Source organism: Copidosoma floridanum, unplaced genomic scaffold (genome assembly GCF_036245765.1).
Source record: "Copidosoma floridanum isolate Cflo_tuat_1 unplaced genomic scaffold, Cflo_Japanese_pri ptg000013l, whole genome shotgun sequence".
NCBI classification, from domain to species: Eukaryota; Metazoa; Arthropoda; class Insecta; order Hymenoptera; family Encyrtidae; genus Copidosoma; species Copidosoma floridanum.
The window spans coordinates 1,429,277-1,446,735 of record NW_028321890.1 but is presented as its reverse complement, the minus strand read 5'-3'; the positions used below and the strand labels follow the sequence as shown (position 1 = coordinate 1,446,735).

At 32.3% G+C, this 17,459-nt stretch overlaps 1 protein-coding gene across 1 annotated transcript in view; it reads left to right on the top strand.

Annotated features, from left to right (window-relative positions):
- Positions 1 to 2,332: 2,332 nt before the first annotated feature.
- The window catches only part of Tis11 (Tis11 zinc finger protein), a 105,226-nt gene continuing 90,099 nt past the window's right edge, over positions 2,333 to 17,459 (top strand). Inside the window, exon 1 of the mRNA XM_014351801.3 lies at positions 2,333 to 3,175. Coding sequence (XP_014207287.2) covers positions 3,125 to 3,175 — 51 coding nt within the window. The 5' untranslated portion in view covers positions 2,333 to 3,124. The remainder of the gene's footprint in view (positions 3,176 to 17,459) is intronic.

The following is a 17,459-nucleotide window of genomic DNA, read 5'->3' as shown; positions in this document are numbered from 1 at the left end:
GCCATATGAGGCTGTGTTAAGCGAGCTCGAAAAAAGCTAACTTTGAATTGATTCATCTCGGAAGTTTGATCGCGAACCCACATAAATAAAGATATCATTGGATTCAGCGCTATCTGAACTTTAAAAATGTATCATTCAGAGTTCTTGTACATTCCATGATAGATAGCCTCTTCAATATGTATATTGTATAAGAGCGAAACTTTTGGTAACTTGTTGAGCTAATCTGATATAGTATATTACGTACGAGTTTGCAAGGCTTCGATTTACGAACGAGGAGGTTTACGGCATGAGCCGAAGGCGAGGGCCGTAACGAGGTTCGTAAAGAAGCCTTTTCGAACGAGTTTTGTATACTATTTTTCCACATGAGAACCCAAAATCAAGTGGCGAAATTGCTATTTTGAGGTTAGAAGGCGGAAACGTTTTATTACCTCTGACTCCTGAGCGAGATGGGATCCAACAAAAACAAAAAATTATGCATTTATTTTTTGGACAACGTATTTTCAAGTTTTTTTATTTATACGATCGACAAGTAGTTATGTTAAAGTACGTACTTTTTTTCAAACGGATTCATTTTCTTTTTTTCTTACTTTAAATGTAACATGTACTCAAAACTATTTATTCAATGATCTTTCTCAAGGTGTCACTTTTACCTCCATTTTCATAAAATTTTTATATTTATATGAAAAATCGTTATTATCAACAGTTTGCATTATAAAAATTAAGGCTAGCGTTAGAGTTTTTTTTTTATTCAATTCCTGACCTTAATATTAAGACATGATTACTTATTTCCAGTACTTTTTTAAAGCTCTTAATTTTTTCTTTGTATACTACAATGTCACACACAACAAAACGTATGTTTAATGTTTGTTCTTTTAACAAGATTTCACTTCATTTCTTTAATTTAGTCCAGGTCGTAATCTGGAATTCGTTAGAGAAAATATTTGGATTAAGTTTTTTTGCATTATATTATACAAAATTATCTCCTAAAAACGAATTTGCATATTGTCAAGTCCAACAGTTCGTCTGAAATTGTTTAAGCAATTTTTTAAAAAAAATTTTGCAAATTGTTTATTTTGACATGGAAAAATTTTTTTTACTATCTTTGGACTATAAACAAAAAAAGTATGTTGCAACTTTCATCTAAAGTTGATACTTTCTGAGATATCAAGTATTAAAGTTTGAAAAAATGCGGAAATAGTAGTTTTCCTACGAGTTTGAAAAGTCTTTGTTTGCGAACCGAGAGGTTTGCGGCCCGAGCCGAAGGCGAGGTCCGTAACGAGGTTCGTAAAGGAGACTTTTCGAACGAGTATCGGAAAACTGCTTTTTTGCCCGAGGAAGTACCAGCCTCCCAAAACCACCCGAGGGCGGAAATAGCTATTTTCATCTATGAAAAACGTTATGAAAAACCAACAATTTTCAAGTTGCCAAAGTTCTTAAATACTCTATAAACAACTTTGAGCATATTGCCTAAGCATTTTAGACTATTATTTTATTGTAACACCCCTTATTTTTTAACTCTGTTTTAGGCTCTCCAAAGTATATTACGAACGAGAGACGTGGACCTTCATGTATAGAAATACTTTTTCGTAGCTTTAGAGAACCTAAAACAGAGTTGGAAAAAAAAGGGTTACAATAAAATGAGAGTCTAAAACGCTTTGGAAATAAGTATGTTCAAAGATGTTTATAGAGTATTTAAGAACTTTGGCAACTTGAAAATTGTTGGTTTTTCGTAACGTTCTTTGTAGATGAAAATAGCTATTTTGGCATTTTTTCAAACTTAAATAATTAATATCTCAGAAAGTAACAACTTTAGATAAAAGTTACATCAGACTTTTTTTGTTTATAGTCTAAAGATAGTAAAAAAAATTTTCCGAGTCAAAATAAAAATTTTTGCAAATTTGTTGAAACAAATTGTTTAAACAATTTTGGACGAACTGTTGGACCTGGCAACATGCAAACTCGTTGTTGGGAGATAATTTTATATAAAATAATGCAAAAAAAAATGAATCCAAATATTTTCTCCAACGAATTTCATGTTATGACCCGGACTTATTTTTTAATATGCTAAGAAGAAAATAGTGGTTTTTTTTTTTTTTTTTTCATAGAGAAACTGATCTGATACTCTGCATCGTATTATATAGTGGTGCAATGGTGACGTGATCATAATGAAGCCGAGTAGCCAGTGGGGGAAAGAGGGAGCGCAACGTCCAACCGCAAGGGAAGAGATATACCCAAAGCAGTAACACAGGGAATAGAAGAGTGTTAATCAGATTGCCGCTGTTGCGCTGCCTCTGCTCATATAACTTACAGTGATGAGAGAAGGATTCACGGCTCAAACAGACGACCACAACGCAGGTTCATGCAAGAGAAAGTGCTTTAGACGCAGCAGTGTGGAATTCACTTGCGAACAGCAAATAAGCGTTGAGTTGAGAGCTTCTTTTCTTTCCCTGCTTTGGTCTAGACTGGTGCAGTTCAATAAAAAAAATTGTAAATTTTTACATACACTGAGACTACACTGTGAAACGATCAATCAGCCTACGAAGACTATTCTACATGCACGAGATCCCTTAAAGTTAAAGGTATATGGCTAATAAGTTGCCATTTGACCTTTTGACTTGGCAAAATACAATGATGATATAGTTATTGTCGTCAAACAGTGGAAGTCAGACCGGAGCAGTGCACTCGCTCCTCACCTCAGTTCACTCAACGTTAGTGCTGTCAGCCCCTTAAAGAAATCGTAAGTGTGCTGTACGTTTACGCGTGGACATACACGCGCGCGCGCACACACACACACACACACACGACAGACATACTTGTTGATATAGACCTACATACACATACGTACATACATGCATACATATATATCTGGATTAGTATATAAATATACGTAACGTGTCCTGCCTAGGCAGCATCCCTGGTTATCCCCTCGGTTATCCCAGTGATGTGTACATAAGTGCTCAGTGAATAAGCAATAAGACATCTGTTGATTTAGCTGTACTTCTACATTGTAGCACCAGTTAAGTGAGCAGAACAGCAGTGCTGTGCGTCTTGAAATATCATTAAGCACATCAGCGAGAACAAAAACAGCCAAGAGAAACAATTAAGCAATTTAAAACATACGATTATGTCAACAGCAGTTATGAGCAGTAGCCAAATCATGTTCGATTATTTTAAGGTAAGTTTTCCTGTACTTTTATTGATTTTTTCATTGGTTCTGTGAATGCTCTCGCTCCTGGCCCATACTACAACATCCCGTTCTCTTTCTGCTTTCACTTTTCTTGCACACGCGAGGAGCTTGCGTAATCGACGGACACTACTGCTACCGCTTTCTCTTTCCTCAACGTACGGACGCCGGTTGGCAAACACACCCGTTGTCCGAGATTTTTCGCTGAGCGAGTACCTAAGATGGCTGCGAAGCTGCATTGGTTAAGCACGTGCTCGTTTGCTCAGGTAGCCAAAACAAAGTAGAAAGAAAGAGAAAGCGGGAAGATCACTTCCATCTTAACCTCGACTACTCATCAATCCTCATTTTCCGCTTACTTTTACTCTCGTTGCTGCCCCCACTCACTATGTCTCCTGTTGACGCTTTCTCGCTAGAAAGGGAAGGGAATTTTTTGAGGTGAATCTCGATCTACGACTCCATTACATTTAATAAAGTACTAACCTACACAAAAATATTTGCACTGAAAGTTACAGGGTATATGTCAAATATAATCCAACGGCACTTATGCCAATTATAACGTACTTCAAAACATTAAGAAATATACTTAAAACAGGGTATGGGATAAATGATGAGCGAAAAGCATTAATGGTTTTTTCCTACTTTGAAATTTTTTTTAACCTTTGGACGTTTACTGTACCCTTAGTAGAAAAAATAGAGCTGGCATCTGGTGCGCATCCAACTAAAAAAATGACAATTAAAAGGCCTAGTGCTTACGGTTCAGACATGCACCATCAGGTACAAAATCTACTATATCAGTTCGTTAAAACTATATGCTGAAAATTTTGAAAAATAATACGTTTAATGGCATGTATATTATCAAAGTCCAAAAAATATTTCATCCACATCCCTGCAAGGTATTAGTTCATAGTCGATTTAAGAAAGTTCACTCGTACCCAACCTTTTTGACCCACAAGATCAGCTTTGTTGTAACCTGTATGACTATATATACAGATATAACGTGACGTACTAACAGTAGCTGTCCAGGGAGAATTATTTTATTCACTCATTTATTGCTCATTCCATAAGCCATAAATGTAGATGAGACTATAGTAACGTAATCACCAAGTTTTTAGCTATTTTCAAAAAAATTTCGAATCAAATCTTGAAGTCGATTATCTAGATATTGCAGGTTATGTATCAGAACAGTACTGATTCTCACAAGACTGCACGTTAAAAGTTCAAAAATAAAATTATCAATATCTCACTTTATAAGCTATACAGTGACTTGAAATTGTGATCAAAGGTTTTTCATACACTAATTCACCTATGTTTGACGTATTATCAATATATTGACGTTAATTCTCTTAGCAAGTAAACTTCCTTAAACTGCTTCTAAAAAATTCGATATGTTAAGAACTATCTCATCATTCAAAACTATGAACAAATAGTATTGTGAAATGTTGTAAGTTTAGTTGGTATATGTAGGTCAATATATATTTAGGTAGTACATGTTTCATGTTATCCAAATAAAGAACCTTGCTAGGCACACCTAAGTTTATAAGTCATAATGTTAAAGCAGTAATATGTGAAATGAGAAAAAAATAATATCACCATGAAATTTACCTTTTAACAAAAAAAAGTAAGATAAGTTTGGTGTACGTTGAACATTTTTGAAAATTTTCTGAGGCCCTTACACAGTGTTAATAACTTTTCTTCTTCCAACTACGTTAGCAGCCTCACCAAGTTGTCAAATTTGAATCTAGAGAAGTTAAATTTTTTTTTTTTTTTAGCACAGCATACTTATTCATATGATACTCAAACTATTACACTGTCTGAAAATCATACATAATTAAAGTGAAAATACACTGAGAAAAGTAGTGTTAAATAAAAGTATTACAACTGTACTAAAAATTACTATATTTTTAGGAAAGCTGAGCTATACTCACCTGATGACGCAGAATTATGACGTTCAAAATAAATTTTATTGTATTTTAAATAATTTTTATTATGCAGTAGCCCTACAAAAAATTATTTCACGGCATAATAAAAATTACGATGTCCAACATAGTGAAAATTGTTATCGTTAAATTTTTGCTACACAACATAGTAAATTTTATTATAATCGTTTTAAAACATACCACATTCTAAAGTAAGATTTGCTATGTGACATACTAAAATTTCTCATTCCACTGCATTACTATTAGGTGTAGTAAAAATTACTGTGTTTGAAAGTAATTTCGTACGACGTTTATAACTATATACGCCTATTAAGTTTCAAATTTAAGGGTATACGAATGTAAATATTAAGAGAAACATATAATTTGATTTATCATGGTTAAAAATTGATACATGCCGACACTTAATTTTGAATCGACTAACTACCCGTTGTTAATACCGTGGTCCACAGAAGAACTTTTCATTTTTTAACTTTATTGTGTGTATGATAAACAGTATACGTTCCCACATGTACTTTATCCATACTCGCGCGGACATCATGTATTGTGGTCCAGTGGCTGCGGAGCCTAACCAGGGATTAGTAGGGAGATTGCTGACTGCCATGCTACGGAGTGTGCCCACTTTTTTCCAGTGGTTCGAGCGCCCCACCGCGGCCAAGCAGCCGAACCAGGCGCACATTTTATTTTTATTTGAGAAGCATGGTAGGGGTATGAGAAGAGTGGATTCACGTGGAAATGTCCATATTGGCAGCTCTGCGAACTCCGCGAGCAACTTGCTAATTTCGACTTAAAAAAAATACCCAAAACTGTGGAATCGTTAGCAACGTTTGCAACCGCTTTGTAAAAAACTGTCGGATCAAGCAGTTTTGCAAAAAAAAATAAATTTGATACCGTCGTGCGAGAGACATAAAAAGTATCTCATCCACCCTTTGTAGTGTGTCTATACTATCAAAATTGATATCGATCGTTTGCAATTTAATTGTCGTTTATGTTGAACAGTTGCAAATTGTCATATTTTTATGTATAGCAGGTAAAATAATTATTTTTGTCGAATGTGGAATGTGCGATTTTTTCTCAATACAATAATACATAATACGTATTGCTGCGCATGCGCCGTGTATACAGTTCCACTAGCGATGGGATATAGTTCCGGCCAGATTTGGGAATTCTCTAGGACCCAACCTCTCTGACGTGGGAAATCACTAGATCAAAAAAAAATTAGTACCAAAGGTGACGCGCGAGATTCAAATAAGGTCCAATAACACAAGCATCCATCACCTGATGACCCGGGGCGCTCACTGGCCACTCTTTTAAATAAATAATTATTAATAACACCAGCGCCTATCACCTTTTGACCCGGGGCGCTTACTGGCAACTCTGTTAAATAAATTATTATTAGTAAATAACACAAGCGCCTATCACCTGATGACCCGGGGCGCTTACTGGCCACTCTGTTAAATAAATAATTATTGATAACACAAGCACCTATCACCTTTTGACCCGGGGCGCTTACTGGAAACTCTGTTAAATAAATAATTATTAATAAATAACACAAGCGCCTATCACCGTATTACCTGGGGCGCTAATTGCAAATCTAGTAAATAAATAATTATTAATAAGTATGTCAAGCACCTTCTTCCTGAGGATCCAGGACACTTGTTTGCAACACTATTAAATGATAAAAAGTTGATCGATAACACATTAATTATATCACAATTTTGATTGCCTATCTAGTACGACAAAGATCTTTTTAATTGGCGCTCTTGTAATTACTTGATAATTTATTATTCAATAGTAGCTAGTAAGCGCCCCGGGTCAAAAGGTGATAGGCGCTTGTGTTATTATTAATTGATTATTTAACAGAGTGGCCAGTAAGCGCCCCGGGTATTTAGGTGATAAGCGCTTGTGTTATTAATAATTATTTATTTAAAAGAGTGGCTAGTAAGCGCCGTGGGTCATCAGGTGACAGGCGCTGGTGTTATTAATAATTATTTATTTAAAAGAGTGGCCAGTGAGCGCCCCGGGTCATCAGGTGATGGATGCTTGTGTTATTGGACCTTATTTGAATCTCGCGCGTCACCTTTGGTACTAATTTTTTTTTGATCTAGTGATTTCCCACGTCAGAGAGGTTGGGTCCTAGAGAATTCCCAAATCTGGCCGGAACTATATCCCATCGCTAGTGGAACTGTATACACGGCGCATGCGCAGCAATACGTATTATGTATTATTGTATTGAGAAAAAATCGCACATTCCACATTCGACAAAAATAATTATTTTACCTGCTATACATAAAAATATGACAATTTGCAACTGTTCAACATAAACGACAATTAAATTGCAAACGATCGATATCAATTTTGATAGTATAGACACACTACAAAGGGTGGATGAGATACTTTTTATGTCTCTCGCACGACGGTATCAAATTTATTTTTTTTTGCAAAACTGCTTGATCCGACAGTTTTTTACAAAGCGGTTGCAAACGTTGCTAACGATTCCACAGTTTTGGGTATTTTTTTTAAGTCGAAATTAGCAAGTTGCTCGCGGAGTTCGCAGAGCTCATATTGGCGCATTTTGGAGACGCGTAGAAGGGGTATACTGAATGTGCGCATACTAGGAGAGGAGTGAAAATGTCAGCTATATAGCTGTATATATAGCTGAGCGCACAGCCAAAGCCAGCGACGACACGAGTTTTTTTCTTTTAAGAGTCTTTTGACTCTGCAACCGAGTACATGCTATGTATATATTGAGCTGACTTGCTCTCGCTCTGGCTTCAATGTTATCTATACATCTTATTTAATTAAATCGTGGAACTAAATGCTCATTAATTACATACACAGACTTTTGATTTCAATACATTATTTTTTAACTCTCCCGTACTTTTAACATTCCCAAATCCATTTATGTTTTTAAAAAATATGTAGCTTCAACTATTTTTTAAGGTTTTCAGTACATCTTTAACCACTAGTCTATTAATTTTACACATCCTAACTGCTGTAAACTGTAGGACAAGCCCCGGAGAATGTCCATGAACATTGTTTTGCATCTAAGGGTTCAAATCCACTCCATAGTAGATTTTTTTTTTATTTATTCAATTTATCATTTTGTCTTCATTTCTTTTATTAATGTTTCGTTGAAAAAATGTATCTATATACATACATATATATATGACGTCAACAGTTTTTTCGGATACATTAAAATAAATTAATATTGTTATTTTGATACTTCTTTTAGCAAGGCAATTTCATAATTTTATAATAATAAAATAACTTTTAAAGATTTTAACATAGTTTGTGTATTTTAAGACTCCTAAGAAATTATGAACATCCTTTTGACGACAAAAAAAGCCAAAAGCAGAAGAAAACTCATACTTTTACTACGATTATATCAAATATGATCATTACCAGTAAAGTACAACATAAATCCAATTATACGTGAATATTTATCTACGTACATATATTATATTTTTGAGCTTATATTTACGTTCCTTATTAATACTTTGTGGTTATTGCATTGACAAAATTCGTACTACATATATGTACAAACATGAAAGTAGCTTCTTTAGTCTTTATAAATAGTGCGTATTATAGATTAAAGAGTCTTACAGAGACTGATCAAAGCATTTTTCATTCAAGACATATTAGTTTTAACAACTTGTAACTCAGAGTATGGATTAAAAAAAAGTTGTATTTTGTATAAACAATTAATTTTTTTACCTGAAATAAATTGTTACTGTAATTTTTCCGAAGTAGCTACCAAAATTTTTTGACAGTGCGTAAACCATATACAGTTAACAAAAATTTATACATATATATATATACTGACACTATATATATTCTTATATACATTTGTAGTGCAAAATCTTTAAAAAATCTACAGTTTCCTGAAAAAATCGACCAATTATTTATTTTAGTTTTCCATTTTATTCCTAAAATCGTGAAGTATTCAAACTACTATTGTTTACTGTATTTAAGTGTTTACTTCTTTATGATAAATTAATTCAGCTATGATTCTCTAAAACTAATGTGTAGAGCTATGAAAAAGGCATTTTAAAGATTTTAAAGTTAAGCTACTCGTCGTGAGAGTTCCGCGAACTTTTTAATAAAAGCAACCTATGCCACGTGGTTGAAGATACCGATAAGACGACTGTTACTATAACTACGAAAAAAAAAAAAAATTAGCTGCCTTGCGTTGTATGGCTAGAGGTGTTTTTTGATGGTCTATCTTATCAACTACCAACAATCGAATAAATGTATGCAAATCATTGTGTGTTGCATACAATATAAAATTAATTGATCGATTGCGATAATTAAAAGAGCAATTTAAATTGTGAAGTTTTAATATTTTGAACAGTTATTCATCTATAAAATACATATAGTGCCAATATATATATATATATTTTTGTTAACTGTACATGGTTTACGCACTGTCAAAAAATTTTGGTAACTATTTCGGAAAAATTACAATAACAATTTATTATTGGTAAAAAAATTAATTGTTTATACAAAATACAACTTTTTTTTTAACCCATACTCTGAGTTACAAGTCGTTGAAACTAATATGTCTTAAATGAAAAATGCTTTGATCAGTTTCTGTCAGACTCTTTAATCTAAAATACGCACTATTTATAAAGACTAAAGAAGCTACTTTCATGTTTGTACATATATGTAGTACGAATTTTGTCAATGCAATAACCACAAAGTATTAATAAGGAATGTAAATATAAGCTCAAAAATATAATATATGTACGTAGATAAATATTCACGTATAATTGGATTTATGTTGTACTTTACTGGTAATGATCATATTTGATATAATCGTAGTAAAAATATGAGTTTTCTTCTGCTTTCGGCTTTTTTTGTCGTGAAAAGGATGTTCTTAATTTCTTAGGAGTTTTAAAATACACAAACTATGTTAAAATCCTTAAAAGTTATTTTATTACTATTAAATTATGGAATTGCCTTGCTAAAAGAAGTATCAAAATAACAATTCTAATTTATTTTGATGTATCCAAAAAAAAATGTTTACATCATGTACATATATATATATATATATATATATATATATATATATATATATATATATATATATATATATATATATATACATATTTTTTTTAACGAAACATAAATAAAAGAAATGGAAAAAAATAATAAATTGAATAAAAAAAAAAAAAATCTACCATTAAGTGGATTTGATCCCTTAGGTGCAAAACAATCTACAAAGAGGCAGAAGCCTTATCCATCGTAGCTATCCGAAGAACATGTGATATCTCTTTTGAAGTCACATATGTTTATGGACATTCTCCGGGGCTTGTCCTACAGTTTACAGCAGTTAGGATGTGTAAAATTAATAGACTAGTGGTTAAAGATGTACTGAAAACCTTAAAAAATAGTTGAAGCTACATATTTTTTAAAAACATAAATGGATTTGGGAATGTTAAAAGTACGGGAGAGTTAAAAAATAATGTATTGAAAGCTTGTTCTATTAATGATGTTCTGTTAAAAATAAATCCTGAAGACTACAAAATGTATTCATAACCACTGAGATATTGAATTTAAGCTTGCTTGATGTGATATATCATTCCTTTTTCTAAAGTCGAAAAAATTCTTTCATCAACAAACGATGAAATCAGATTTATTACATTTGAGATAAACTAAAAAAGTACTTTAGTCAAAGCTAATCAATTGAATTATTGCAATCATTTACTAACACACTTCAAATATATGTACCCTCGTATGTACCTGAACATTGTAATTTGTGATTAATAATAAGAAAAGCCAATAACATTCTGAAAAATTGCAGTAAGACTTGAAAAACTATTTTTCGTCAGTAATTATGGATTTTTTACATTATTTCATGATAGGAGGCTTTACTACAGAAGAATAGGTACTTCTTTGGGTACATTATTTTAGAATAAGATACCATAGTCTCTAAAAGGCTAAAAGAATGCTTAAAAAATGTTTATTTAATACAGATCTAACTCACCTGACCTTTTATTTTTGTTATTTAGTAAATTTTATTGACGCATCATTACTTTTTTAGAAAATACCATTTTTTATGTATTCGAAAGAAATTGAATCAATTAAATAAAGCTTACATAAAAAATAATTCTTGATAAATGAAAGACTATATGTGTCCAGAAAGGTAGTTGTTATGTATTATGATAATCCTATTAATCTATACTAAAAGCTGTTAGTAGATATTCACAAGATCTACGCTAAGTTGATTTGTTTAAAGCGTATATAGTTTTGCATAACCAAACACATAATCAGAAGTTTTCTAGTTCATAGTATTATAAAACTACTTTTTTCAAACTATGTTGATCACTTTCTTTTACAAGCAAATTCTTATACTTTAATGTAAAAGTTGAATTATTTTCTTAATAAAACAATTTTGAAACAGAAGAATTCTTAACCAAATTATGTTTATGTTATGACTGATATGTAACATTTAAGAACCCTAATGGGTAATTTATTCGATATTTGTATTATTACAACTTGTATTAATTTTTTTTTTTTTTTTTTATATCGGGTTACCGCGACAGCCTATTGGCCCAGTCGCCGGGGCCACCCACTCACCACCTATGTGTGGGGGTGTATTGCCACACCCATTAAATCTTCTCTTTAATTGATACCATACAAATCATACCATATGCACAGTGGAAGTATCTTCGGTGTAACACACCTTGTCAGTTAAGCTGACACTCTCTGCACCGGAGGGAAGTGCATCGGGTCAACTCGCCACTGTGTAGCCTGGGTCCGAAGCATCGGATCCAGGCTAATTAGCATCCCCGGAGAAGCCCCATGTTTCAGGGGCCACTCCTCGCTGGTAAGGCCGGCGATCCCTGCCTGGCATCGGGCCCGCTAATCCCTACCTATTAAGCCCTAACACTGTTTCGCATTCACCCAGGCCCGAAGACCTGTGGAGCAAGGAAAAAACCCTGGAATTACTCTGAAGGAAAATTTCACGGAAAAACCTGCCCCGAAACAGCCGGGGTTACATAGGAACTTTTTCCGGTGAAAACAGTTTTTGAAAAAATCTGCACTTACCGGGAATCGAACCCACGACCCCTAGAACAGCGTTGTATCAGTAGCAAGCACGCTTACCACTGAGCTAACGCCGCTCTATAACTTGTATTAATTGATAGGATTATTCATATTAAGGTGGCTTGGGCGGTTGGTAGCGTATTTAGGGTAGAGAGCTATAAGGGCCTCTAAAAAATCAACGCTTTTCAACGGCCAATTTTTCAATAAATATACTCATTTCGATAAAACCAAAGTACAAGACAAAGAAATTGCCGAAAAGTAGGGTAACTGTGGGTATTACTGGCACTGCTCCAATTACTGGCAGTCCATAGAAATAAATACATACAAAATTATTTTATAATGATGAATATACAAAAAAAAATTTTTTCGTAAAGTAAATAACTGCACAAATATTATTCAATCGCATATAAGTACGAAACATAAATTTTAATTATTTTATCAATGATATCATAGACAGGTCTGTGATTCTCTCCCAAAAAATTAAATTTTACAGCAAAAAGCGACTTGCTTTCAATGGTATTTTTATTAATAAACATGGCAAAATCACATAAGAAACAATTTATTGAATTAAGAAAAACCTCAATTTTTCGATAAATGCAAAGAAAATTAATTTTGAATGTTTTTTCTTTTTTAAATATTGATGCCAGTATTTGGTACAATATTTGTCGCTACTGTTGAATTACTGGCAGTGATTCGGTAAGGTACAGCAATCTAACCTAACAAAATCATCAACCACTAAAGCCTCTTGCTCAGTATTTGACTTGGCCTTCTGAAGATATTTTTCAATCAGTAATCAAAAAGAAGAGTATAACTAAAACTCCATCAGTTATATCAGATCTTCTGTGGCAAAAAATCAGTAAAGAAAAAAAAAATAAAGTTGTTAAATTGGAAACAGCAGCAGAAAAAAAAATGAGATCAGAGAGAAACAAAAATGTTTTAAATAAAAAGAGAAAACGACATATTAATCAAGCAAGAAAAAAATTTTATAAAACAACAAACTAGAATCGAAAAAAAAGGCCCAACTTGTTACACACCTAAAAAAATTAATGAAATTGAACAAAAAAATAAATCCCGAGAAGAAATTTTAGAGAAGATAAAATTACAAAAAGATTTGTAGAACCAAATAAGCGAATTGCAAACAAAATTAAAACACATTGATAGCTAAATCTTATTACTTTTTTTCAATTATCATAGATTTTATTAGATTAAGTAGATTTTATTTGATATTTGATTTTAAACCTTATACTTATTATCAGTTGTAATAATGACAGTGACAGTGACAGTGACAGATATAAACCTGTTCATATCTTGAAAAGGAAGCAAGATAGACCAAAAGTGACGATCTTGACATATTTATCGATGGAAAAAAACCTCATGATACACAAAAAGAGTTAACCCTACTTTGTAGCGCTATTGCTGCTTCTGCTGCTGGTGCTCAGAAGTAAACAAATAGCTCAAAGTAAGGTTAACGGCACTCCGTATACGTTCAAAACGCTGTTTCAATCTTCATAAACGAATTCACCAAAGGAAAAAAATAACTACGTAACTCTCTTAATGTCAGTAACATGGAATTAACAACCTTTTTAAGCTCAATATCTTTTTATGAGCGAAAAAAAAATAAAAACAAGATTCCTCCCGTAAGACCTGTTTTATTTCTCCTCTATATTAGTCATGTATATATTGAGGTCACGTGGTAGAGGCATAATCCCAATACAAGATTGTAAAAAAATTTCGTTATATTATACGTGGAAACATTTATCACATATCTTATTTTCAATGCCATAGTACGTATGGAATATTACGAAAAAAATGTTTATTGCAACTCTGCCATTGTAGTACTATGGGACACATGAATCAGCACCTTGGAGGTATAAGAATAGTGGGAAAAAGCACTATACTAGCCCATTAGCGTCAGCGACAGCATAATTAAGTGTAATGGGGCATCTGTCCTTGTTGCCAAAGCCACGTTATTGGCTACTTCTTCGTCCTGAACCCTACAGTTGATTTAATCTCATGTAGGACTCGACCAATAACATAACTGCCAGTCTGCTGTCGCATATCACGCCCCCTTTTCTCCTCTATTCTTATACCTTTATAATCAGCACTTATTTTGACTTTCACTTTACTGAGTTTTTTCTTAATTAAATTAAATTCTTTGTTAAGATATGTTCTTTTTTCATGAACTTAGGTATTCCTAAATATATTTAAAAACAGAGATCAGTATTTTTAATGCGGATTTTTTATTTATAACCATGTCTCAATATATGTACATCTAAAATTTGAAGATACAGTTAATGGTACAGCATAATGCATGTACCGTATTTACGTAAACTTTATATTTATACCTTCAGCCCGATAAATGAGACACAGCAAAGTTATTGTTTTTACTTGCAAATCTTTTATTCTGTTATGTCAAAGTAAATACAGTGTATTTTAATCAATTTTGAAGTTATTGTAATTGATATCCAGCTTCATAGTAAGTTAATTATTGGCATGTAGTAATAAATCGTCCACATAACCTCAAAAGTAAGCAGTCATAGAACTCTTTATTTTGTAATTACCTACTTAATTAACAATATTTATTGAAAAGTTGAAAAGTGAAAAAAAAGAAGAGAGAAAAGACTGACAGAAAAATAGAAAAAAAGTAGCCTTAAAGGTGTAAATAAAGTTAAATGTATGAAAAACAAATTTATTCTACAAATTTTTTAGTTTATGATTTTTTTCACTCCAAACAATTTTTTAATATCCACGATGTATTTTATTACAGTAATTAGTTTATCGCACACTTTTTACGTTCAGATAATTAGACTATACAATCGACTTATTGATTTGAAATCCTCAATTCTATTGTTTTATTGTAACTTTTACTTTATTATATGGTGTGTATTGATTTTATTTTATAAAAAGAAGGGAGAAAAAAAAACAATTACTAGAGATAAAAAAAGTAGAAGAGGCTTAAAAAAGTTACAAGAACAAATCAAAGATATTAAAAAAAGAATTAAATAAGAAAAGTAGGTATAACAAGATTAATAGATTTTGTTCTCTTAATATTTTGTTGTTTGTCAAAATTTAAAGTTTATTGTCGTGCAGAATACTGTTTATTTATTTAAATTCTAATGTAAATTATATAGATAAATGAATCAAGTTTGAATATCACTAAGAATTATTAGTATTTCCGACAATTATTTGAAATCTTTATTTTAATTTTCCTTTGAGCTTATTTTATTAAATTATAGAAGATTGTGATTTTGTGGAATGAACTTTTTTATATTATTCAACTTATTATTAATTTTTAGTAGATACAACAAATTTTTTTATCACGGTAGGTTAAATATAACAGTTTTTGTATGTCCCATAAACTGGGACTAACGAAGTGGGACAACTGGGCCATCCTATTTTTTGATGTGCCATTAATCGGTACCTCATATTTTTCTCCATTATTTGAAATTAAATTATTACTGCTATCTTATTTATACACTAAAATTAATTTTTTATTGCCAAAACACGTCATTTTATATTATAATACAAAAAATGTCCCACTTATACGTATTTTTTAGTTTTGAATAGCTTAATTTACTTTTTAGTACGCTTAACCCTGTCTCACAATAGGGACATTTACCTTACTCCCTTCAAAGAAAGCCATTCTTGCTTAATATATATATGTTAAGAATTATTATATTAATAAATGAAGCAGTCAAATAAAGTCAACCCTTTTTTTCTTCAGTTAACCTCATTTAACCTCATGTATAAATATCCAATTTGTGGCTACATGAACTCTATTTTTTGTGTATGTTATAAAGTTCAGTGAGAAACTATGAGAGAATGGAACTTAAATCTCCAAAAAAATTTCAGCAGGTTAGAAAAAAAATTAAACAAAATAAACGGTAAACTTGTAAAAGAAAAAAAAATGCTCAGAGTTACACGTATCTGGACATGTTCCTCACCAAGCACGTAAAAAATATTTTTTTTTCTATAAGCTAAAAATAAGACACAAGAGAACAAGTGGGTCGATTGTAAATAGGGGAGAAAATTATGTAAAATAAAATTTTTTATTACGTTTATAAATATTTTTGTTAATGAGAAAATAGTTTAACAGTGTACAGTTCTTCAGGTCACCCTAGGTATCTTGAGCAGGTTTTTGTGCAGGTTCATACATAGTGGAAGTGGCTCCATTTTCTCTTGAAATGAAAGCGAATGATCTGTAGAAAGAAAAAAAAACTGTTTTTATTCTCTCTAGTGACCGTATGAAATCATGGCTGGCTTGCTTCCACTATGTAAAATATCGATATGTGGCTCAGCTCTCTGTTGGTGGTAGGCGATCAACTGGAGGGGTCTAAGGAGGGAGTTTCCAACAATTAATCACCATGCAGAAGGCAGCATGGCGCTCGGTTTGCCTAAACCCACGATTCACTCCCTCACTCATCTAGCAACAGTGTGATTGAGCAATATTGTGTGTGTCTGTATACATGTATATAGGTATAGGCTATAAGTACATCAGGCAAGCCGAGCGCCATGCTGCACTCTGGTGATCAATTTTTTGATACTCCCTCGTTGCGGGCTTTGATATACGCAACAAGGTTCAAAATTAATCGTTCGTTACATTTTCGTCAAATTTTGGTATGCATGTGACCATCAATCTCGAACCTTATTACGTTATATCGAAATACGCAATTAGACCCCTGCTCAAGTGCGAATTATCAGTAACTTAAACTTTCACTTGTAAAAAAAATGTTGATCGGTTGACTTAAGAAAAATGTTCTTCTGCAAGGTAAATATTCAAGAAGAAATCATCTGGCTGAGGCTAAAGTTAAAAAAGTAATTGGGGTAGCTGCTGCGAGTAAAAAAGTAAAAACGTTTCCTGACTTCTGTTGTCCCTGGAATAAACTTTTTTTTTTAATTTATGTTTATTTATTAACATTTCGTTTGATCATTAAGATTTAGAGTTATTATCAATACCTATCGATTTTAACAAATTAGATCTCGATTCTATCAATCATAAAAAAATTTAAAATCGAAATTTCAACTTAGTAATTTTGCAACAAGCCTCTATTTTTGAGTTTTGCCATCAGATCTTACGCACCTTATTAGGCATAAAAAGTCATACTCTACTCTTATACCCTTACACTCCTTGATATATTTTGGAAGCATTCGTGAAACTAATGATTGTCATGAATACATACAGCGACGTTCGTAGCTCATTCTGCAGATATACAACTTACAAAACTATAGCTGGTGTATTACTTTCGTTAAATATATAGCATAAGAAAAATAATAAATAATCGGTTCAACAT